General features: G+C 40.9%; 1 protein-coding gene across 1 annotated transcript in view; it reads right to left on the minus strand.

Annotated features, from left to right (window-relative positions):
- Positions 1-24,353, minus strand: part of LOC140906500 (neural-cadherin-like) — a 94,606-nt gene that overhangs the window by 30,237 nt on the left and 40,016 nt on the right. Inside the window, exons 3-13 of the mRNA XM_073330553.1 lie at positions 20,556-20,781; positions 15,573-15,777; positions 14,400-14,511; positions 10,966-11,215; positions 9,527-9,669; positions 9,007-9,179; positions 8,473-8,641; positions 6,865-7,035; positions 1,880-2,052; positions 1,573-1,740; positions 361-610 (exon numbers count right to left, since the gene is read on the minus strand). Of these exons, the coding sequence (XP_073186654.1) occupies positions 361-610; positions 1,573-1,740; positions 1,880-2,052; positions 6,865-7,035; positions 8,473-8,641; positions 9,007-9,179; positions 9,527-9,669; positions 10,966-11,215; positions 14,400-14,511; positions 15,573-15,777; positions 20,556-20,781 (2,040 nt within the window). The remainder of the gene's footprint in view (positions 1-360; positions 611-1,572; positions 1,741-1,879; positions 2,053-6,864; positions 7,036-8,472; positions 8,642-9,006; positions 9,180-9,526; positions 9,670-10,965; positions 11,216-14,399; positions 14,512-15,572; positions 15,778-20,555; positions 20,782-24,353) is intronic.

Below are 24,353 nucleotides of genomic sequence, written 5' to 3' on the forward strand. Positions count from 1 at the left end.
GAAATATTTCCAGTACTACACTTTTCTCTCACTAGAATTGGAACACTTACTGGGCCATTTCTGGCATTAGAAGGATTCCTTTAATTTTACACTTACATAGCACTGCATTACTTTTTAGTGCAGATATTTCTATATTAAGTGTATGTTTTTAAATACCACATCCCACTTGTTAAATCACACTTTGTGGTTTCTTCAGATGAAAAGACTATTTCTACTACTGCACGTCTTAAAACTCAAAAGAAATCTTATGCTGTTAAGTCCAGGCTTCATTCCATAATTTCTAGTACTGATATTTTAGAAATACTTTGAGTGTCATTCTAAAATTACCTGTTCTAGTTACAGTAATTCAGTGGTACTTACCTGTTATATTAATACAGACAGTGGTGAATGAAGCTAAAGGAATCATTGCTACATTTTGTGCCCTGACTCTCAGAGTGAAAAACCTAGTTGTCTCAAAGTCAAGTGGTTCTGAGACTAGTAGAGAAGCAGATCCATCCACTCTGTTTGGCTTCAGGTAGAAACGAACAGGCATGTTAGTCTCTGGAACTTGACCCTCCTCCAGGTTATATGTAACCCTGGGATCACCAAGGGAGGATGTGGCTTTGACAGTCTGAAGAGACAAAAAGCCACTGTATTTGTTTATGAAGTGCATGATTCTGAGTATTAAGATGTCAGTTTGGGGGGTTGGGGTTGTGCATGCATGACGAGACAGACAGTTTGCCTTCATTCTGGAGATTTGTCTAATTTTTGTACTGCTTTTGCTGTGGTTCCAAGTTTGAATCAATATTAAATTTCCCTGCTCTGTAAATATGGCAAAGGGTATGAACACCACCTTCAGGTAAAGGAAGCTTTTTCCCCAAAAAACATCCAAAGGGGGATTACTATGAGGATCTCACTCTTCTGCAAGCTGTGCATGAGCCTGGCTGGATAAAACGAATTGTTTCCAAATGCTTGGATCAGAGGCCTGGGAGATGAAAAGGAACTGTAGGAATCAATGAGCAATTACAGAAAAGACTGCCTGGGATGAAGCAATCAGTGTGTCCAGTTTAAAAAACTTGTTTGACGAAGAAAAATAAACAATACACATTTCATCCACTGCTGAAATACAGCACAGCTACTCTGCCACTAAAACAGCAGGTATGGGCGGCACTGAAAATTGCAGGGAGAACTCAGGTAGGCAGAATGGAATCACTCAAGCTGGAATTTGGTCAGGACCCTGGAATTCACAGCTCAACTCTTGTGGAAAATACTCTAGGATTTTTAATATGGGCTAAGCCTCAGTTTTGCAACTCATCCAAAAGATGCTCCCTCCAGGAGGACCCCTTGCTGGGGCACTGGCTTTACAGGACAACAGAGAAAAGTGCAGCCTTCGGAGTCACAACATCTCCGGCAGCTTCTGGAATTTCCTTGGAGATATCCCACGTAAAGCTAAAAGCACACAGCTTGTGAAATCTGATAGGGTCACAACGCAAGGTAGTAAAGGCATGTATATCCATCTACGTACACAGACAGGACAGAAGGAAGGGAGAGGGGGCTATTCTAGAGAGAGAAGGAGGTTCTCTTATAGCATACCACTATCTTGGTGTCACGAATAGTGTTCTCCGGGATTGTAACCCGGTATCCGCTCTGTTCCCAACGTGGAGGCTGATTGAGTACATTAGTGATAGTTACAGTCAGCTCCACAGTGCTGCTTCTGTTGCCTCCATCTGTTGCTACAATATACCGGCTGATTCGAGTTATCTACAAAGTAGTTTTAACAAAAAGTTTAAGGAAATCTAAAAACTGATTTGCACAGATCAACAGATTGAGATTAACTCTCTGCAACATATTCCACAGGAAGAAAGCTGTGTTACATTCTGAATTACAAGAGTCCTGTTACCTGGGAGATCAGATGGTTCACATATACCCAGCCGGTGCTGGGGTTGATTTGGAAGTATTCTGGCTGTTGCTGTAACATGGAATATACGATGGCAGCATTCACACCTTGGTCATCATCATGAGCTGCTGCACGGAGGAAACTTGTGCCCACTGGGGTGTCTTCATGGAGGAAGTCTGTGAAAAAAGGAGGAGACGTATTCTCAGCAGGCCTCATTCTCATGTATAAAGGCAATATTCCTGGATCTGGCAATTCTAGAAGTAAAGGGGACACTTACAATTCTCAGCTCCAGGTCAGTGCTAAGATCACAGAACAGTGTGGCAGTATTTCCAGTTTACAGATCACGACTGCACAATCACACTGGCATATGAGCTGTGAAACAGCCTAAAAGACCTGGCTATATTTGTAGGTGAACAGGGTTAGGCCTTCCTTTATACGAAGTGAACCAGTATTCCAGAGAAGTTGGTTTCACATTAAACTAGAATTACCATCACTTTGTAAGTCAATATAATATGTAAAATATCAAAGGTGTCTGTTCAACTAAAATAAATGTTGTTTTGATTATGCTGCTTTTAAATTATTGCAACACAAAAATATCTAAGTTTTCTCTTGGTTTTCCCCTACTGTATTATGTACAGTTATGAAAGCTGTTAAGTGAAGCACGTTTGTTGCTCCCTATTCTCATCTAAGTCACTTTTCTTTGCCCACCAAAATGTGACTGCCAAAGAATAAATGGCCTAGTCATGCCAATCTTACAAGTAGAAGTATGTCTGGAGGTGGTTTGCTGGTACTGAAAAAAAGTAATAGCAATGGAATTTATTGCTAGTAAATACTACAAGAGAGTCTCAATTGTCCTGTAATAGATTTTATGTTCTGAGAATAGTATCCTGTTAAAATACATTGTACCAAAAGGTTCAAAGCTGAATTCGAAAGGATGTTGCATTGTATCGTGTGTTCCTTGTTTGTGATAAGTACCTCTGTAACTATTACCAGGATGTCACTATTATATACAGTTTAACATTTGAGTACAGCCTCTTCCAGACATGTATGGATAATTAATAGTGATGAATTGTTTAAACCAAAGTATTTGAATAAGGTCATAGCATATGAGAATAGAGCACCAGCAGTTACCAGTAACATTAGAAACCCATGACTAATTACATTTGATTTTGTTATAAAGAGGAGACAGTATTTTTAATTCCATGACGTACAAACATTGATTGCTTATAGACAAATATTAGAACACACTGTCAGAGCAGCCCCAGGGCTGGGACAGAACAGTTTCCCAATCCTGAAGAAGTGCTTTTTGCTAGCTGGCTCCCCATATGAGGAAGGGAGCAGGAAGCTTCTCAATCACCAAGAAGCATCAGCATTATATTGAACCCAAAATTCAACCTCAGTTTTAATGCTCATGAAAGGCAGATACTGGTAGCACTGAATGAAAAGTGTGGCTGAAGGCATTGAGTCAGGCTCACCTTCAAACATACATGACCCTCCCCTCTGTCAAGACTTCCCTGTGCCGTCCTACAAAACCCTTACATCACTGTTAGGACTTCTGTCCCATCATTCATACCAAACTGAGTGGTGGTGGTATCATGCTTGCAAAGTCCACTCGTAGACAGAAACATAGCTACTGCTATACAAGATTGGACCAGTGCACCATATACACCAGCATCAAAGCTCTACTCTAGGAATTATTTTGGGGAAGGTCTATGGCCTATGCTACACAGGTGGTCAGACTAGATGATTCCAAAGCTAGAAAGCACCACTGTAATCTGTGACTGACAGTGACCAGTACAGATGATCCAGAGGAAGGTGTAAGAAATCCTGAAGCGGACAGCTATGGAAAAGTCTAACTTTCTCCCTAACCTCCTACAAGGCTGGTTGATGCTGCGAAGTGTGACAGTTTATATCAGTTCCAGAACTCTTTGTTTCTTTCCCCTTTGACATACACTCTCATTCGCCTCCAATCCTTTTTTGGATCCTGCTAAACTCTTGGCCTCAATAATATCCTCATGGCAATAATTTTTGCAGGTTTGTTTTGTTTAAAAAAGTATTTCCTTTTTATCAGAGATAAATGTGCTGCCTTTCAGTTTCATGGAATGTTCCCTTGTTTTTGTATTATGAAAGAATGAAAATAGCAGGGTCTCATCTATCCCATTCATTGCTTTTAAAGCCTTTATTCTGCCCCCTTCTATGGCTCCTCTCTACACAGAAAACTCCTAAGTCTTTTCACTCTTTCTTCATGTGCAAGTTTATCCATACTTCTAATAATTCAATGCTCATTTGAAATTCCTCCTTATCCTTTCCCCATTTCCATTGCATCTGTTTTGTCATAGGGATACCAGAACTGAATACTGTATGTCAGGTGAAGGTGTTCTATTAATTTAAATACTGACATTAAATTGGATAAGGAATGGGATAGAAAATGCTGTATATAGTTTAATGTTTTTTTCCAACTGCTGCAGCACAATAGGGGCTTATTTAGAGTTGTCCAAAAATACTCACATCTCCTGACTTCCTTTAAAGCCAGATTCAAACTCATTTCTGCAATATAAGAGCATTAGACCACTAAACCTAAACATGTTCATGCTTTATATACATATATTCTTTACATGAAATTACATGAGTGGTCTTTAAGTAAATTTAATATACTGGAGTTTGGATGAAGTCCAAGTTCACAAACAGATATTACTCTTGTCCTACTCATGGTTCAATTTCTCATTATAGAAACAGTGAACAGAACTAACATACATTTCTGTGCTTTTCTAAGTTTCTCACTTTTACATTTTGTAAATATGTCCAGAGTACCTAAATGACTATTTCTGTAGCCACAGACATGATTTTCTTGAACCGACTTACTGCCTTTTTAGCCTGTGAACAGCTGAGATGTTGAAGTTATTTGCAGGGACCAAGGGAACAGTTATATAGTAATCCGATAATTTTGTGAAGACAAGCAATGGGAGTTAACTTAAGCTAAGGTAACAGATGCCTGCATATAAAAATGTAAAACTCTTACCAATCAAATACATAAGAAATTTATAATTTCTCTCTATGCAAAGCTTTCAAAATTGAAGCTAAATACATTATAGTAAATTAGATCCATATACTCTTATTCCAATTTAAATAAACAAAGATTTCTTGGGAAACTGAACAGCTCAATGGATTGGTAATGAAGAATTTTTCACTTCTAGGCAACTGATTTGAATCCAGGCCAGGACAGTAGTGACCAAGAGAGACTGTCATCCAGTGAGTTTAGTGACCCATGAGAGTTATTAGAGTCAGTCCAGTTCCTAGTGGAACAGATATCTGCATCACAAAAAAACATTATCTCACCATGTTACTGTTTTGGCAAGTCCCTTCCAGATCACAAATGAAACACAGCTGCCTGTGATCTGCCTGTCCTCAGGAACCATACTGGTGACCAATCAGGTAACTTTCACACATACCCAATTCACTACTTCACATATACCAAATTCACTACTTCTATGAGCAGGTTACTCATAACTGTTCAGTCTGGGGTCTCTGACATCTTCCCTCAGAGGATCTGGTGCTGGCCACTGTCAGACACAGGGTAGAGGATTAGATGGACCATTAAGTCTGATCCAGTATGGCAATTCCTGTGCTCCTCCTTTGAAATAATGTGTCCTTTTGAGTTTTGCTGGAATTGGGATTTATTAAAACCTCAAATGTAGTCATATTTTAATTGCTTGCATTCACATCTAATTCAAGCCACATTGTGACAATTCTGACAGCCTCCTAATCCCTATTCCTCACATCAGAACAAGCACAGAAATTGCGACAACTGGCTGTCTGTCTAAGTTCAAAAGACTCAGTATTGCAAGTTGAGATTAGGGTGCACTAGCAGGTCTGGAAAAGTTTGCACTGCACATGTCTGCATCATGCCTAGCTCAAAGTAGGCACTTATAAAAAACAACAACAAAATCCACACACATCACCACCGCCACACACACTCCTTTTCCTAAAGCATGTTGGCCAACACATTTTAATTAAGTGCTACTTAAAAACCTGTTTCTACTAGGTACTGACAAGTTTACACATTTTAAAAAAAGTGCTAAATGATTGTGCCCTACTGTTTGCCACAGCCAGCTAACAGGTGTTAAAATATAACTTGCCCTGTCCACATTAGGGATTTTAAAAGGGTTTAACACCTTTAGTTAAACAAAACCACCTTTTATCCTAGCCTAGACAAGGCCTTTCATGAGCCCCTTCATAGAATCATAGACTATCAGGGTTGGAAGGGACCCCAGAAGGTCATCGAGTCCAACCCCCTGCTCAAAGCAGGACCAATTCCCAGTTAAATCATCCCAGCCAGGGCTTTGTCAAGCCTGACCTTAAAAACCTCTAAGGAAGGAGATTCTACCACCTCCCTAGGTAACGCATTCCAGTGTTTCACCACCCTCTTAGTGAAAAAGTTTTTCCTAATATCCAATCTAAACCTTCCCCACTGCAACTTGAATTTCCACAAAGTTTGTTTTCACGCCAAGGAGGTGTCAGGACAGATTACAGGCTCCTTGGAGTCTCACCTTCCCTATTACTTTAGGGTTAAAGGAGTCCCAGAAATAAGGTTCTGGTCTAGGAATATTGACTCATTCTGCCAACCTATCTTGCTGTCCCATATATTTGAATGTACTCCTTCAGAAAAACATACAACAGACACATTCCTACTGATCAGGATAGATACCAAGAGATTCACACAGAAAGGCAGGATTTAACTACCCCGGGAAAGGTGAAGAGTGTCACCTCCACTGTGTCTTGGAAAACAAGTCAACTTGAACCATATAGCATTGTTCCAGTCAATAGTGAATAAGGCCACCCAAAAATTGATCCCTTTTAAGAGAGATACAGTCACCAGCATGAAGAGTTATTTTCACAGATAGCTGTATTTCAAAAAGAACTCAATCTGTTAACCACGTTCACGCCACTGTGTGCTGTTAGGACAGAGGGTGCGTGGTTAAATCACTCACATTGGTAGCGACTGTTCTCAAACTTCGGGTCATTGTCATTGACATCAGCAATGAAGATGGTGATTTGACAAACACCAATCAGTGGCTCCTGAGCTTGATCTGTAGCTGTAACAGAGAGCGTACACTCTCTCTGCTTCTCTCGGTCAAAGCTCTGAGTAGTAGTGATGATCCCTAGAAACAGAAACACCTTATGTGTGTTATACATACAATGCCATAACTAAGCCAGCAAAACCACATCAGGCATCACTTACACAGTAGGTAGTAGAACGGGACACGCCAGGTCCACATTGCTCAGCTTACTTGCACCACCACTGTGCAAGGTATTGATTAAACATGACTAACTTAAGGTTCCCTGTTTCTGCCACTCCTCGCAGTCACCAGCTTGCACTAACTGTGCCACTACTGTCGAGAGCCAGCATCTTTCAGGTTGGCCACTTGGACAGAGAGCTTCAGGCTAGATACCTTTTACCCCACTTCCCTCTCCCCACCCAGAAAAGAAGTTAGTTTCCCTTGTTTCCAAGAAATTTCCATGGAGGTTACTTCAACGACAACCTAAGTCAGAGTATTTCAAAGACAGCTAAGTGAAAAATCAATACCCAGCAAATGTAAGTGACATACCTAAATCTTAAACTAAAGATGATTTTAGTTAACAGCCTCATGAAATAGGTTAAAATAGAGTAACATATTGTAGTTATGGCTAAGTTTGTCAAAGATGCACTTCCATCTGAGAATACAAGTCTCACTCTGCTAACTGCTTCTTTCTTGGCATCTCAGTTTTGTCAATTAACCTGTACCTTCTGCCCTTTCCCATCTCAGGCTTTGGTCTCTTTGTTACATAGTTGGGTCAGAGATATTTAGGTGTGAACATCCTGAATTACCATTCTGCACTGAGGGTATCTTTTGTATTTATATAGGGACAGTATTTCTCTAGTTCAACACTCATGGCAGTGTTTACCACCATCTCCTTCTGGTGCGGTACCCACTGTATTTGTAGTATTTTAAAACTGAATTCTGGACTTCCAATCTATATTTATCAGACATTAATCAGTTCAAAGAGTTGTTAGCTCACATCAAAGGGGTGAATATACACTCAAGTAGAACTGTAGATCCATTCATGCTTCCTCTTCTGCAAAGTACAGACTATTTATATTTCTACAGTGAGATTTGTCCCAAGGTAAAGTTAATGTTTCAGAATAGTCTTATACCCCGATAAATTGGGGTTTCTGTTTTTCCTTGCTGACTTGCCAGCTAAAGCAGTGTAGGCTTACACCCACATATTCTAGATTCTTTTACTATTTACCACATCAAATACAATTTATTTTGGATGTTAAAGATTAGCCAAAGATTTATCATATTTTACATCATGCCTATAGCATTTAAAAAAATTAAGTATGATTTCTCAATAATTTTAGTAGGATTCTGCTGTGTTCAGACTAAAGGTAAGCTTTCAGTTTCCTCAGCATTCACTTCAGACTGTTTGACGTTGGCTCAGTTCTGGAAACATAGTTCTCCACATGGCTATAGCCATTCCCTGTTAATATACCAAAGAAGCATGCACCCAAATTCACTGCAATTCTGTCTTAACATAACAGGCATAGAGCCACTTACCAGTATCTGGATCAATACTGAAGCCTGGTGAAGCTCCATCTCTGTGCATAAGCTCATATTTTACTTCTCCATTAAGTCCCAGGTCTGCATCATAGGCTTCCACCTGCAAGACGTAGGTGCCTGGGGGCTGGTTTTCTAGAACCCAGGTGCTGTCACTGTAGTAAGTGCACTACAAATAGAACAAAATATTATTACATACAGAACTATAGAAATTAGCTATGAAATGTTCCAGTGGGTTTGCAGTACATTTGAGAAGAGTGTGAAAGAAAATGTGCTTCAATTACTTAGTGCCTTAGAGAAGTGAAAAAGCTTTCCTGAAAAGGAGCCTTTTCCAATTTAAATACTGAAGACTGCAGAAAACTGGGAGTATATTCCATTGTAGAGGATCTACCATACTGGCAAATATAATCCCTTAAAATCAACATTTACTACAAGCAAAGAACACACTGCTATAGCCCCCCTTAAAGATGGCAGTATCATCCCCAAGGTGATGATATCTATATGGAGGAGAAGGTTTACAGACAGATATCTTACCTTTCTGAAGACAGGTTTGTTGTTATTAATGTCATTAATTCCTACAATAACCACTGTAAAGCTTCTCAGAGGGGTAGGTCCCCCAGAGGCATTGTCATCTGTTGCTGTGATGTTTAATATGTATTGACGTCCTTTCAGTTTGGGTAGAGGATTCCTGCGCAGTTTGATGATGCCTAGATTTTGGAGGATAAAGTGCAATTTTACTGATAATGTAAACAAAAATGTCATATTTCTATATCACTATATTTGGGGGTGAGTTGGGATGGGGTTGGTCTTCTTCAACTGCAAACTCCTTAAGCCAGAGACCCAAGTCTTCCTGTGTTTTTTTATAATGCCTGGCCCAACAGGGAACCTATTCTAATTTATAGAAAGCATAAAAAGACTGTATGAATGAGGTGCGGTTTTGCTTTTTTCATAATTATGTATTCAATTACTATATGAATTATTTTCAACATGAACACAAAGCAGAGCTACTGTTTGAACCTATGGTAAGGTAATGTTTTAAAACTTCTCCTCCTACCTTTCTGGCTATCCAGTTCAAAGTTGCCATCTTCATTACCTCCAGCAATCTGGTATAACACTCCATCTCCATCAGGATCTTTTGCATGTACAGCAGCCACTAAGGTACTGGGACCAGCATCTTCTGAGAGGAATGTTTTGTAACTGATGCAAAGATAAACAATCAATGCATATTTACTATCAGGATAGCTATTAATCCCATTAACAAGCTGCCAATGGTCTGAATTCTCACTGTGAATGTGATATAGTTTACCTTTGGGCATCCACAGTTTAACAAATTAAAGACTAGAGCCTTTGACTATCTAAAGAATCCAGTTTTGGTTTGCAGTGTGCACTGTATGATTGTGATCCTGCAATTCTGTGCATACCTCTAAGGACCTTTTGGAAAATATCAAAAAACAAGACTCTAAACTACATGGCACACACAGTTCTCCCCTGTGGGGGGGGGGAGGACGAGAAAAAGAACAAACTTCACGTGACTGATGTTGGTAAAGTCTCAATACAATTATGGATTCCAGAATACCCAAATGTGAACTGCTGTGATGAGGATGGTATAAAGACCCTATTTATAGAATGGGACTGTAGATCTTAAATGTATAAATTTATTATACATATAGCCATATTATACATTATATATACATATATTATACATTATAGCCATTTATTATAAATGGCTGTATTTTACATTTATGACAAAAAAGAATTTAAATTTATAACAGACAAAGGGAAAAATGCATTTTAACTAAACAGAATCCAATGAAAGTTATTTACTATGCAATCTTTTTCAGTTTACACTTGTTTTGATCAAGCATTTCATACCCATCCTCCTCTCCTTCTGGCTCAGGTGTTTAGAGGGCTAGTCATCATAAAACCAAGGCACCAGCACATCCAAAAATATTCCCTTAGAAGTTAGATCTTTCAGTCATTCCATTAAATATAGCCTAATTATGTTATCTCTGTATGTAACAATGGATCTAAGGATCCAATGTGTTATGTCACAATTAATATGTGTACTTCTTACAATCTAGAACGGGAGTTCTCAAACTGGGGGTCGGAACCCCTCAGGAGGTCGTGAGGTTATTACATGGGGGGGTTGCAAGCTGTCAGCCTCCACCCCAAACCCCGCATTGCCTCCAGCATTTATAATGGTGTTAAATATATTAAAAAGTGTTTTTAATTTATAAGGGGGGGTCGCACTCAGAGGCTTGCTATATGAAAGGGGTCACCAGTACAAAAGTTTGAGAACCACTGGAACCTGTCAGTCCAATCCCTCACACACTCATGTAAGTTATTCCACTGACTTCACTGGTAGTGGAGAGTGCTCAGAACACAAGTAGATGCTTATTAACCAGCAGGATATGCCCCTTAAGCAAAGTATAATCAGGATTATTAGTATGAATTGCAACACAGAAAACAATCCAGGGTTTAAACTCTGCTTACCCAGATTGAGAGAACACAGGTGCCTCGTCATTCACATTAGTCATTCTGATGCGCACTGATGCAGTTCCTGTCCGAGGAGGATGGCCTTTGTCCACAGCTATGACCACAAATTCATACATATGGTTTGCTCTCTCAAAGTTCAGCTGCTGGTGAGAACTGATGATCCCTTCGGGCGTGATGGAAAAGTCAGTGCTTTGAATGAAGTAGGTGATCTCAGCATTGGAGCCAGAGTCACAGTCTGTTGCAAGAACTAAAAAAAAAAAAAAAAAAAAAAATTTGACTGACCCCAGAGACATGAGTTTGCCATGAAAGAATGTTCCAAAATGCAGCATGACATTGTTTGTACAAGTAGTTAATACTGAATTATCACACAATCAATAGACAGTTGGAACAATATCAGCCATAAATAGTGTGTCTGCTGTGATGGGGACAACAAACCCCATGCAACACACAGAGCCACAAAGGGGTTAAGAACCCTCCTTGCCTACAAACAGCAAAATCAAACCTGCCCCAGGTCAGCTGTGAGAAATGTCAATAATGGAGAGAGGCCCACCATGGTTGTAGCTAATGAGGGCAAGCCGAAGTATAAAAAGGGAGAAACAGGAAGCAAGGGGACAGAAAAGCTTGGGACTTCAATTGGGCAACAATTCTCTGCAAGAAGAGCTAGCACCAGGCTGCCTCCAAGAGAGCACAAGGAAAGGAGCTGTGGACGAAAGTCTTGAGGGCCAAGGGCTTTTTGTCTCATTTCTGTTGTTATGTTTGTGGAGTCAGCTTTTTTTTTTTTTTTAAATTTGATTTAAGCAATCGCTGTTGCGTCAAGGCCCGAGGGGCTTGTCTGCACCGGCACTTTACAGCGCTGCAACTTTCTCGCTCAGGGGTGCGAAAAAACACACCCCTGAGCACAGCAAGTTTCAGCGCTGTGCCCCTCATGGAGGTGGGGTTTTTTAAGATCGCTGGGAGAGCTGTCTCCCAGTGCTCTGCTGCGACCACACAAGCCATGTTAAAGCCTTGCTGCGTGTTCATCACTGTTGACCCCCCCACCCAACTCTCTCTGGGGATGCCTTTCAAATGTAATTAGCTATGTCATAGCTAACATTTTTTTTAATTAACTGCTGCTTAAAGGTACAAGGAGTGATTAAATGTTCTTCTCCAGTAAATGTTTATTCACAGTACTCAATGTCCCATCGGTTCAGAGGCCCGCGAGTCAATCAAACAAAGAGCTGGAGTTTACACTGTTGTAACAAAAGTGATCTTAAAAGAGTAGCACTGTCTCTTAATTGCCATGCTGTTTTTCTCACGGAATGAAGAGGCTTCACATCACACCAACACTGGGCTGGCGTCAATTTAAACCAACTCATTAATCCAATTGGTAGATCTGAGGGCTTTTATCTCAAAGTTAAACACTTCTTCAGAACGCCCAGATGTGATGATGCAGATGCACTCTGACAGAGCAAGCAGCATGCATATGTGATGTTTAAACTAACAGATGGAAACTGTTGCTTTTTCAAAATGAAAACATAGAATAACTATTGAAGGAACAATGATAAATAACAGACCTATTTACTCAAAATATAAAAGGGAAAAAATAAATAAAAGACATTAAAGTTAAGAGTGAAAGCCTGTGAAATGCTAAAGTATAGCATGTAGAAATATATTTTCCATATCTACCTTTTTGTAAGTTATTAGATCCAGAGAACTCCATTTCACTTAAAAAGGACACTATTGTAGCTTCCAACATTTAGATTTTTTAAAATTTGATTGTAAGAGATTTTTTTAAAACCATATTGTGAATATAAATGTTTTCATTACATTAAATCTAACCCCCCCTCCCGGCTTAACAGATAAACAATTTCTTGCAACATTATGAATTCAAACATATGACAGCTCAAGGAAGACTGAAATAAAAGTGGCTTAAAATAGTTGTACAAAATCAGTTTCATTTTCCAAAGTGAAATATAAAAAGAGTGAAACACTTAACTATTTTCTATTAATTCAAACAATTCATTCAGATTTAATCTATGATGTTATTTGTAACATAAGTATATGAAATTTAGGCTGACAACGTCCTTGCAATTATGATGCTATTTTGGTATACAGATATCTTCTGTTGCTCTAATCTTTCAACAGCTGACATTTCTATTGCACTTTTATCTTCTTGTTCACTCCAAAGTTTATATTCAAAGTAACAATATACGCATGTCCAAGGCACACAATGTCGAACGATAAACCACATGCATAGCAATATATACTGCATGTGCTTTTCAAAAGTTTGTTCCTTCACCACATTTTAATTCGACTGCACCATGGTAAAACCTATTTTATAAAACCTGTGAATGCCATGTGTATGGACAAACCACAGTGCCTGCCTATTTGAAGAGATTTCAGCCTTTCTGTAATGGAGTGTGAAACAGAAAAATAACTGTAATTGATTGAAGACAAGAGATGGCCAAATTAAATCAGCGTCACTAACGGGGCGTGAGCCTAGGTTGCTGTGCAGTCAGCTGCAAGAGATGTCCATGTGAGGAAGGGTTTCGGATGACCGGGAGGGTGTGCTGCAGAAGTGGAAGAGATGCTGATGCTATGTTTTATTTTACTTGTTGCCACTCTGTTACAGACAGACAATGACATTCCTTCCCTGCCTACAGGGTATCAGGCCTCACCTCCAGGCATCAGGGAGGTGAGCTATTCCTTCCTTGAGTATATGTCTAAGAGACATTAGACCACTGATGTCCCTGAGTCCCTGCACTGATACTTTATATAGGGTGCTGGGCACAAAACAGTCAGCCGACAGGAAACTACAACTAGTAGGGAACGCCACAGCTTGCCTTCTCAGCCACGCAAGTTACCATGAGCACATAAAACTTGTCCTCCTCTCACTACACTGGTTCCCCATAGAATATTGCTTCCAGTTCAAGATCTCGGTCCTCCTCTTCAAGGCATTCAATGGTCTAGGCTCAAGATACCTAGAAGGTCATCTCAAGCCCTAAGAGAACGTCAACAGTTCTGCTCCTCTGGAACAATGCAACTAACTACTGCATAGGAGATATCTGTGTAGGAGACAGATTTCTCCGGGGGTCAGTCCATGACTATGGCTTGAAATCCTGCAGAATATAAGAACTACACTCAAACCTCACCACCCTCCATTCCAAGTGCAAGGCACACTTCTTCACCCTGACTTAAAAAGAAAGAGACACCATGCAGCACATTATACACATAATAAAACCCCACAAAAAGTATTCCCTCTTGAGAGAGAAAGAAGAAAAAAAAAAACGTATGACAGATGTTAGTCACATCCTTTAATGCGCTTTTGGAAGGTACTCAGATACCATGGTGGTGGGCATGGTAAACAATTTAATTGATCAGATTATATAGACTACAGTCACAAGTTAATTCTTGTGAGAAGACGGAATAAGAGGTAGCAGAGAAATGATCACCTTGCAACAGAGATGTGCCAACTGGGATGGTTTCAGGAATGTTGTCACGGCTGTAAATGGAGTGCTGGAATTCTGGAGAGCAGTCATTGTCATCAGTGATGTGAACTGTCACCTGTTTGGGACAGGAGGCAGAAGAAAAGACTAAACAGAAAATGATAGGTGTCTGCTGAAGAGTGGCCCACCAGGACTGACCTGCTGCTTTTTAGAAATGAAATGTGAGAGTGCACGGATGTACTGGCTCTGGTCAGCCTTGTTAGTTTTTACCCCTTTCACTCACATCTGATCACTCAATGCATTTACTTTTACAAAATATTTTCATTTCCATTTTAAAGTAATGTTCATTGGGCACTAAAACTTCTCGGTACAATGTAGCACTGCAAAATATTTGCTATGAAATCTGCAAACCTCAAAATCAGGTTTTTCACATTTTATACTTTACAAACTTGGTCCAATTTCAGGCAAGGTATTCCCCCTTCTGCCATTTAAAAAAACATCAGAATCAGGACCACTCGATTGGAAGTGTCCTATTTTCATAAAAAATTAATGTAATTTTTTTAAAAACTCAAAAGCTAAAATTTTGGCTAAAAAAAATCAATTCTCACATCTTAATGCATGAAATGTTATGTTTCAATCTGAAATCAGCATTACAGAAAAAGCTTTGGCTTTGGAGTAATAAGTGGACCAGGAAAAGTTATAGATACTTTGTCATATTTTTGCTATTTTTGCTCAGCACATTGTAGTTCATAAGGCATCACAGTCATACATCTCTGAGTCTGAGTATCTAGGTACTTATTGCACCTATTACTGTAATATCTCTAAACTGCCCTCAGACATTATCAAACTCATTCCCACAACACCTCTGTGAGTAAGAAAGCAGCAAATCTGTTTTTTCTGAACAGATTATGTTTTTAAAATTAAGGCAAAGATAAAATGTTCCTTGGACAATGTCACACAGGAAGTATTTTTGCAGACCCAGAAACTGAACCCAGATCTGATTCTCAGTCCAGTGCCTTGAAAATAAAACCATCCTCCCTCCCAATCTACACACAGCTTTGTGTTATTTAGATTATCAGTGTATGTAATGAGATCACTAAATACAGTCTTGATGGAGGAAATAGCGACCATAGTTAGGTGATTCATTGTATTCATGTAAAGCCAAGTGATTCATTGTACCTCAGTTACACTGCTAAGCCAGCTCTCAGCTTCCACTGCTTTCACGAGAAAGTGATAAAGATGGTGCTCGCTCTCATAATCCACTGTATGGGTCAAACTGAGCTCTCCACTCTCCTGGCTCAGGCTGAAAAGGCCACTGGGGTTCATCAGCAGGGTGTAAGAAAGAGGCTGGTTCTGGAAGGAAACAGCCTCCACAACTGCTACTCTGTGAAGAACAATAGCATAGTCATTAGCCAATTTGTTACCGTCTGTTTCACTAGGAGTCAGATGGCAGATTATGCCACATAGCCCAGTTACTGAAAAGTGCAGGACTGGCCCCTGCAAATATCTTCTAATACTTTATCTGGTCTACATTTAAAATGACTCTTGGAGAAGGGACTCTGCCACTCCCCTGGGGACGCTATTCCACACTATATCAGATCTTGGGTAACAATTTGCCTTTTCTTCATTTCAACCCATTATTCCCAATCACCTGACTAAACATTTACTCCTTCCTTGGTATTTACACCCTTCAAATCCTTGCAGACCATTAAGTTTTCTACCTTAGTGATTGTGTAGCTAAACTACACATATTTCTTTTAATTTTTCTTCAGAAGCTGGGATTGAAAACATCTTAACCAGACACTTACTGGACAGAAGTAGATACGGAAGACAAAGGAGAAAGGGCCCACCAGTGCGGTCCAGGACAATGACATGGTGAGAAACCCAGCCCCTGCTTCCAGAGTTGCTGGGAAGGAGAAAGGGGCTGGGATTTCTACCAGGTACTGTCACTGCCTTGTTTGGAACTCCATTGTAGATACCAACCTCTGGCTAGTATGTCCCATTTTATTTGAAGTGCTATCCCCCTCTACTCTGCAGGACAGGAGAGGAATTGTGTACCTTCATGATCAGAGCCTCTGAAGAGGTAGCAGGTAGGCCTCCATCACTTGACTGCTTCTCCAGCCTACTTTCTCCTCCCCTGCAACTAACTCCAGCATCTGCCTCTTCTGATACTCAAAAGCTTTTCAGTTCAATGCTGCTCAGAGGCTTCTGAATAGCAGCAATAAAACAGACCAGTCTTGTCAGCATCACTCTCCTGCTGCTTGGCAAAGCTATTCTGTAGCAGCGGCAGTGAAGCCAGATTTACCTGAATCTGTTTACGTTAGGACTGTCAAGTGACTAAACAAATTGATCACAATTAATCACGCTGTTAAACAATAGAATACCATTTATTTAAATATTTTTGGATGTTTTCCACATTTTCAAATATATTGATTTCAATTTCAACACAGAATACAAAGTGTACAGTGCTCACTTAAAAAATAAATTATAAATATTTGCACTCTAAAAATAAAAAATAGTATTTTTCAATTCACCTAATACAAGTACTGTATCTCTTTCTCATGAAAGTTGAACTTACTAATGTAGAATTATGCAAAAAAAATAACTTCGCTCAAAATAAAACAATGTAAAACTTTAGAGCCTACAAGTCTACTCAGTCCTACTTCTTGTTCAGCCAATCACTCAGACAAACAAGTCTGTTTACATTTATGGGAGCTAATGTAGCCATCATCACAAGATACTTATGTGCCAGATGCGCTAAAGATTCATATGTCCCTTCATGCTTCAACCACCGTGCCTGAGGGCATGCTTCCAAGCTGACGATGCTTCTTAAAAAAATCATGCGTTAATTAAATTTGTGATTGAACTCTTTGGGGGAGAATTGTATGTCTCCTGCTCTGTGTTTTACCAGCATTCTGCCATATATTTCATGTTATAGCAGTCTCAGATGATGACCCAGCATGATGTTCATTTTAACAACATTCACTGCCGATTTGACAAAATGCATATAAGGTACTAATGTGAGATTTCTAAAGATAGCTACAGCACTCAACCCAAGGTTTAAGAATCTGAAGTGCCTTCCAATATCTGAGAGGGATGAGGTGTGGAGCTTGCTTTCAGAAGTCTTAAAAGAGCAACACTCTGATGCAGAAACTACAGAACCCGAACCACCAAAAAAGAAAATCAATCTTCTGCTCATGACATCTGACTCAGATGATGAAAATGAACGTGTTCCAGTCTGTACTGCTTTGGATTGTTATCGGGCAGAACCCATCATCAGCATGGACACATGTCCTATGGAACGGTGGTTGAAGCATGAAGGGACATATGAATCTTTAGTGCATCTGGTGTGTAAATATCTTGCAACACCAGCTACAATAGTGCCATGTGAACGCCTGTTCTCACTTTCAGGTGACATTGTAAACAAGAAGCAGGCAGCATTATCTCCCGTAAATGTAAACAAAGTTGTTTGTCTGAGCGATTGGCTGAACAAGAAGTAGGACTGAGTGGACTTGTAGGCACTAAAGTTTTACATTGTTTTGTTTTTGAGTGCAGTTATATAATGTGACAGGGTCGGGCCAGATGGCTACAGGAGAGTAATAGAAGGCAGATGTATTAGCCCCAGGTTAAGTAGGTCCCTTTTCCCTGGGTAAGGTAACAGGGAAGGTTCCAGAACAATCAGGAACCTTCTGGAGACAATTAAGATGACAGGCTGATTAGAACACCTGCAGCCAATCAAGAAGCTGCTAGAATCAATTAAGGCAGGCTATTTAGGGCACCTGGGTTTAAAAAGGAGCTCACTTCAGTTTGTGGGGCGCATGTAAGGAGCTGGGAGCAAGAGGCGCTAGGAGCTGAGAGTGAGAACACATACTGTTGGAGGACTGAGGAGTACAAGCATTATCAGACACCAGGAGGAAGGTCCTATGGTGAGGATAAAGAAGGTGTTGGGAGGAGGCCATGGGGAAGTAGCCCAGGGAGTTGCTGCTGTTGCACAGCTGTTCCAGGAGGCACTCTAGACAGCTGTATTCCACAGGGCCCTGGGCTGGAACCTGGAGTAGAAGGCGGGCCCGGGTTCCCCCCAAACCTCCCAACTCCTGGTCAGACACAGGAGGAGTTGACCTGGACTGTGGGTTCATGAAAACGGCCAAACTGAGGGCTGCTGTGAAGTAGAGGCATCCAAGGCGAGCAAATCCGCCAATAAGCGCAAGACCCACCAAAGTAGAGGAGGAACTTTGTCACAATAACAAAACAAAAATCTACGTTTGTAAATTGCACTTTCACGATAAAGAGATTGCACTACAGTACTTGTCTAAGGTGAACTGAAAAATACTATTTATTTTGTTTATCATTTTTACAGTGCAAATATTTGTAATAAAAATAATATAAAGTGAGCATTGTACACTTGTATTCTGTGTTGTAATTGAAATCAGTATATTTGAAAATGTAGGAAAACATCCAAAATATTTAATAAATTTTGATTGGTATTCTACTGTTTAACAGTGGGATTAAAACTGTGATTAATCACCACTCTTTGTTTTTTAGTTAATCATGTGAGTTAACTGCGATTAATTGACAGCCCTAGTTTACATTGAATACACGTTTGGAAGATTTTCTTCACAATCTAGAAAAAATAAGCTTCCCCTTCCCCCACCTCTCCCCTCTTCCCCCACTTTACTTGGCAACTTGAAATCTAGTCCATTAAAAAACATTGGATTACTTTCAGGTATTTATTTATTTAGATTTAAAATAGAAGACTCCTATCTAAGGCTCCAGGCACTAACATCATGATTCACTACAACCCCAGCAGCATCAATCATTTCAGCAGGAACTCAGTCAACCAGCCCCTACAGAAATTCCTTCTAATCCCTTCATCACTGTAAGAGGCATACCTTCAGCCCCCTCTATAAACCCTATAAAACCAACAGCTTTTTCTACGCCTGCCTCTAAGTCTCCTTGACAATTTTTATGGCTTTACTAACACATTTTAAAAATCTTTTCCTCTCCTTGTTGCGAAGTGAAAAACCCATATAGAGGCAGGACACCAACTGACTATGTTGGGGATGTGTGCAAAGCAAGAACATTGAAAAAATAGAAAGTATTTGTCCCTAATGTCTTTGTCACAGTAATCTTTATGTGCCATGTGTAACAGTAAAAATAAATGTAGACAGAAGTGTGATTTTTGAAGTTAATGGTCTCTCTTTAAATTTTACCAAGTGGTCCCATGCTTGCCTGTCATTAGTGAGTGGAGCTTTCAAGAGCGGCTCATGAATCAAATCCCCCTCAGCCTTTTTAATTTTGTCGTCTCCTCTAAATTCACTTCAATCTGCCTACAAATTTCAGAACTAAAAGGGTCTGAAGAGGACATCAGCACAAACAGAGGCTTTGGTTGGTTGGGTTTTTAAATGTAAACTTCTGCTAAGAGGAGATTAAATACAATTAAATTAACTTATCATTGGCCACACTGCTAGAGATAATTTTAATTACTATTCTGTCACCTACAGAACACTGAACGCTCACACGAACCCACATAGGCATCATAACAAAATAGGTACTGTTATAGCAAGTTTCCTTTTCAAAGCACAGTCCAAACACAAATCCTTACAGCCTCTGAGACAGATAGGCAGACAAAAAAGAAAAAAAAATCCTTATTCCAATAACTGCAGCATTTGAAAGCAATAAATAGGGACCACTTGGCAAGTACTATTGGGATAATCCTTTAATTTTCACTGAAATCCATTTAGTTTGGAGAAAGTGTTTGGAAGCACAGAACACAGAGAAAAAGAAACATTTTAACAAAAGTCAAGGACCCTAACAAAAGTCAGGGACCCTCTCTCCTAAAGGGAGATGTTTGGCATGTGTGCATTTTACAGGAAGGGGTGGAGGATGGAAGGCATTTCAGAGACGTAATGATTTGTCCTAGCCAAATCAGTGCCAGAGCTGGGATTTGAATCCCATACTTTCTGTTCCCAGCCTAGTGTTCGGTTCATTGTGCTATGCTGCTCCTCCATTTGAAAGAGTCACCTTTTCCTTTTGAACTGCAATACAGGACTATCAATGCAAGTGTAGCCCTGTAAACAAACAACACTGGTTGCAAATGAGACACTATGTGGTACTCCACAAAGTTTCTCTCAGAGCACTGGACACTGGCTTTCTTCCACTTACTTTTCTCCTGCTGGAGTACTTTCAGGGACAAAGACGCTGTAGGACACGTTAGTAAACTGGGGAAGTCTGGAGCCAACCAGGATAGAGATGGAGGCATAAGGACTTTTGTTGCCATATTCATCAGTGGCCTGCACTGTGACCACATATTCCTTATTCCAAGTTAAAGGCAAACCGGTTGTCATTATAATACCTGTATCCATATCAACTTCAAATCGCTCTTCGCCACCTATCAATAGATGGAAACCATTCTAGTAGAGGCATCAGAGTAAGAACATACATTTGCATCTTCATTACCTTTAAGCTTCGGCTTCAAATCCCTCACTTTTCTCTACACATTCTCCCTTTTTTTTTAAACCCATTCTTTATTTTACCCCTTGTTCATACTGTGCATTGTGGGAGAGACAGTATACATATGTTATATACGGACAATGGACTTGGTGTTAAACGCCAGTTTCCTCAATACTGTGCACTAACACAAAACACCCAGGACACAACTCTAGCTCTAAGGCTAGCGGTCTTGTGCCCTCATTCAGCAGCCTTCAGGCTTATGCACTACAGAGCTATATTGGACATGTGCTCATTATCTAACCCTAACTCTAACCATGGGTATGGGGCACTGCAAATTGGTATGCTGTCATTGCAGCTCCCAAGGTCAATTCTGCACGGATCTCAAAAAAAGTAGCCCTCCCCATCCTGAAATTCTCTCACCACCGCTGGTCAGCCCTGTCTGCAAAACAATTCTTTCCCACTAATCCATAGTGGCTTCTCAGCCACCAAAATGGCACTGAATGCTGTGTTGGTGATCCAGCTCAGGATACCCCTCCCCCAAGAACACTACATCCTCAGTTCCTAGCAAACCACCTCCGTGTGTTCAGACAATGTGAACTGAGAATGGAACAGGCATCCCATGTGCATGCTAAACAGCATGAGCCCTAGGATTGTTTTCACTGTGAATTGTGGGAAGTCAGGTGGGTTGAATTTTACTTTTTTTTTTAAATTCCATGTTTCCACTGTCTCTGTCGCATACTTCCTTTCCAGGTGGTCTTGGGCCATTTTCTGATTCCTGTCTGCCAACATGGACCCAGCAATGCTCCACACACTAGGACGACTGCTTGGGCTGTATTACAGCAGTCAAAGCTAGATGAATTTGGCATTGGACTTTGCCTGCCTCACCCTCGAGCAGACGATGTGGGAGCAGAAGAATATTCTACAGCAGCAGCAGCTCCTCTGGCAGCAGGAGAGCACTCGGAAGAGGTGGCAGATGGAAGAGGACAACGATCCAAGCTGGATCGCCTACACAGCAGATAGCACCATGTCTGGGCCTGAGAAGCCAGCATGGATTGATGGGAGAGGATCATTCTGCAGACTGGAGCTGAGCAGCAGTGGTGGCCGAATTTCAGGATGGGGAGGGTCTAACTTTTTTGTGATCGGTGTAGAACTGACCTTGGAGCTTCAATGACAGTGTAGCAACGTGTAGTGCTCCATATCTGTGGAGAAGCAGGTATGCCATTGCCCTGTGGAAGCTCGCAACCCTAGAGTACTACTGGTTTGTAGCCAACCAATTTGGCATGGGGTGATCAACTGTTGGCGACATTCTCAAGCAGGTCTGCTGTGTCTCTGATAAAGTGATATCTAACAGGATCCTAAAGCTGGGTAATGCTCTGGAGATGGTTGATGGCTTTGCACACATACAGTTTCCAAACTGTACTGGGGCAATTGATAGAACATGGGTGCCCACCATTCGTTCCCCCACTACAGCACAGAATTTATAAAACCAGAAAGGGGTATTTCTTCTTGATGGGAGATTTACAGACAAAAATGCAGGGTGGTCTGGAAGGGTCCAAGATTCTAAGATCTTTTAGCCCTCAGTTCTGTTTAGATTAATGGAGAAATGAATGTTTGCTCCCAGGACCACTGTAGACATTAATGGTGTGAAGGTAGTTTGGTTATTGTGGAAGACTTGTCTTATCCTGTTATGCCCTGACTAATGAAGCCATACACAGGCCACTTGGACGGCAGGAAGGAACACTAACTATTGCCCGAGCAGTTCCCTTACAGCAGTCGAGTGTGCATTTGGCAGTTTAAAGGCAGATGGCACTGTTTATGGAACAGGTTGGAAGCAGCTGGAAAAAAAGAGGTTAGGACCATTCAATGCCTGTTGTGCGTTGCACAATATTTGTGAAAGCAAGGGAGAAAGCCTTAACAATGGGTGGGAAGTGGAGGTTCGGTGACTTGCTTGGTGGTTCAAGCAGCCAGCAAGGCGTCCTGTAGAAAATGCTGACACCCAGGGGAATATTGTCAGATTGTCATATTTTAAGTCTCCTGCCTGAACATGTGCAGTTGTAAGCCCATGGGGGAGGGGGAACTGTTGGGATACATTTCAAGCATTGGGGTGTAATGTATGAGTGGTGGAAGTAGAATGCTCTCTATGTACTTCTGAAAACCCCTATGAAGTATTTCAGCTTTATTTAACGGATTTTCATAATTAAGTGTAATAAGGACTCCTCATGAATTGACTAAAATAATTTTAATTATGAAAGAACAAAACCAAAAATCTAGTTTTTATTGAACTAATGGAAAAAATGATGTTTTTGTATTTTCAAATACATTTACCTAAACAGTTTACTAATCAACAAATCTCTAATTAAAGCAACAGTGCAAACAAAACTCAAAGTGCACCAGTGCAAATGGTGCAAACACAACCCGGGGGGTGGCTGGTTGCCTTACAGTTACAGGTGAGTATAAGCCAGCCCGCTGCCTCTTCTTGCCCGCATGGGGTCTAGAGTTAAGTGATGTGGCTCAAAACTTTCAGGGGCGCTGCTGGACTCAAAGAAGTGCTGGGCTCCCAGGAGCCAGTGTTCTCAGTGCCCCGAGGTTATTTTGAGAGGGGAACGGCCGCTGGTAGCGCTGCTGCAAGGGTATGGTGGGGAGGACTTGCCGCTCATCCCAGCGCCCAGTATTGCCAAGGTTGCAAAGGACATGGCTGGATCCCAAATTCCAAGCCTGCAGGGCCTGCTGGCCTAACAGGAGCTATTCTGGAGAACATTCTGGCTCAGGATAGCATCCATGAGTTGCCTCTGCCTCTCCCCTATCTTTTTCTATGCTCTTCTTGGCCATCGCAAAGCGGTCCTTGGCCACTGCCATAATCTCCCAGGAGAGCTGCATTTCCTTCTCCCTCTGGGTCCGCACATACAGCTTCCACCTCTTTCCCAGAGAAAAACCAGACTCGACTCTGCCAAAAGCTCTACAAACATCTTATCCTGAGTTTTCCTTTTACGTCACCTTCAGGATGGCCAGCCTCTCAGCAGTACATAGAGGCCCTGTCCTTGACACTCTGGTTGTTGTAGGTGCTGTGGCTATGGGAGCGTCTGGCCAAAAGAGCTTCCTGAACCAAAGCTTCTCCCCAGATGGTGATGAGATCCAGGGTCTCAGCACAGCTCAATGCAACTGTGCGAGGCATGTTGTGTGGTTTCAGGAGTGCTATCACAGCTACACTGCAAGAATGATACACCAGGATCCAGGAGCAAGTGGGCAAAATGTGGCTCCGTGCCAGCTTTTAAAAGGTGGGGAGGTGTTGTCCTGGGAATTTGAGACCAGAGCATGGGAGGGCACACAGGTAAATGGACAGGTCAGTAACAGTCAGCCTGCAAAGCACTATGGGATAATCACTGGAAACACACAGCAATTGCGTGCACACAAACAATAGACCAAAGTAATTCAGTTTAAAGGAAACCTAGTCTGCTTTGCAAGAGGACTTCAGAGTCTGCGATAAATATATAGCGATGGATCATGTGTACG

This window comes from Lepidochelys kempii, chromosome 2, assembly GCF_965140265.1.
Source record: "Lepidochelys kempii isolate rLepKem1 chromosome 2, rLepKem1.hap2, whole genome shotgun sequence".
Lineage (NCBI taxonomy): Eukaryota > Metazoa > Chordata > Testudines > Cheloniidae > Lepidochelys > Lepidochelys kempii.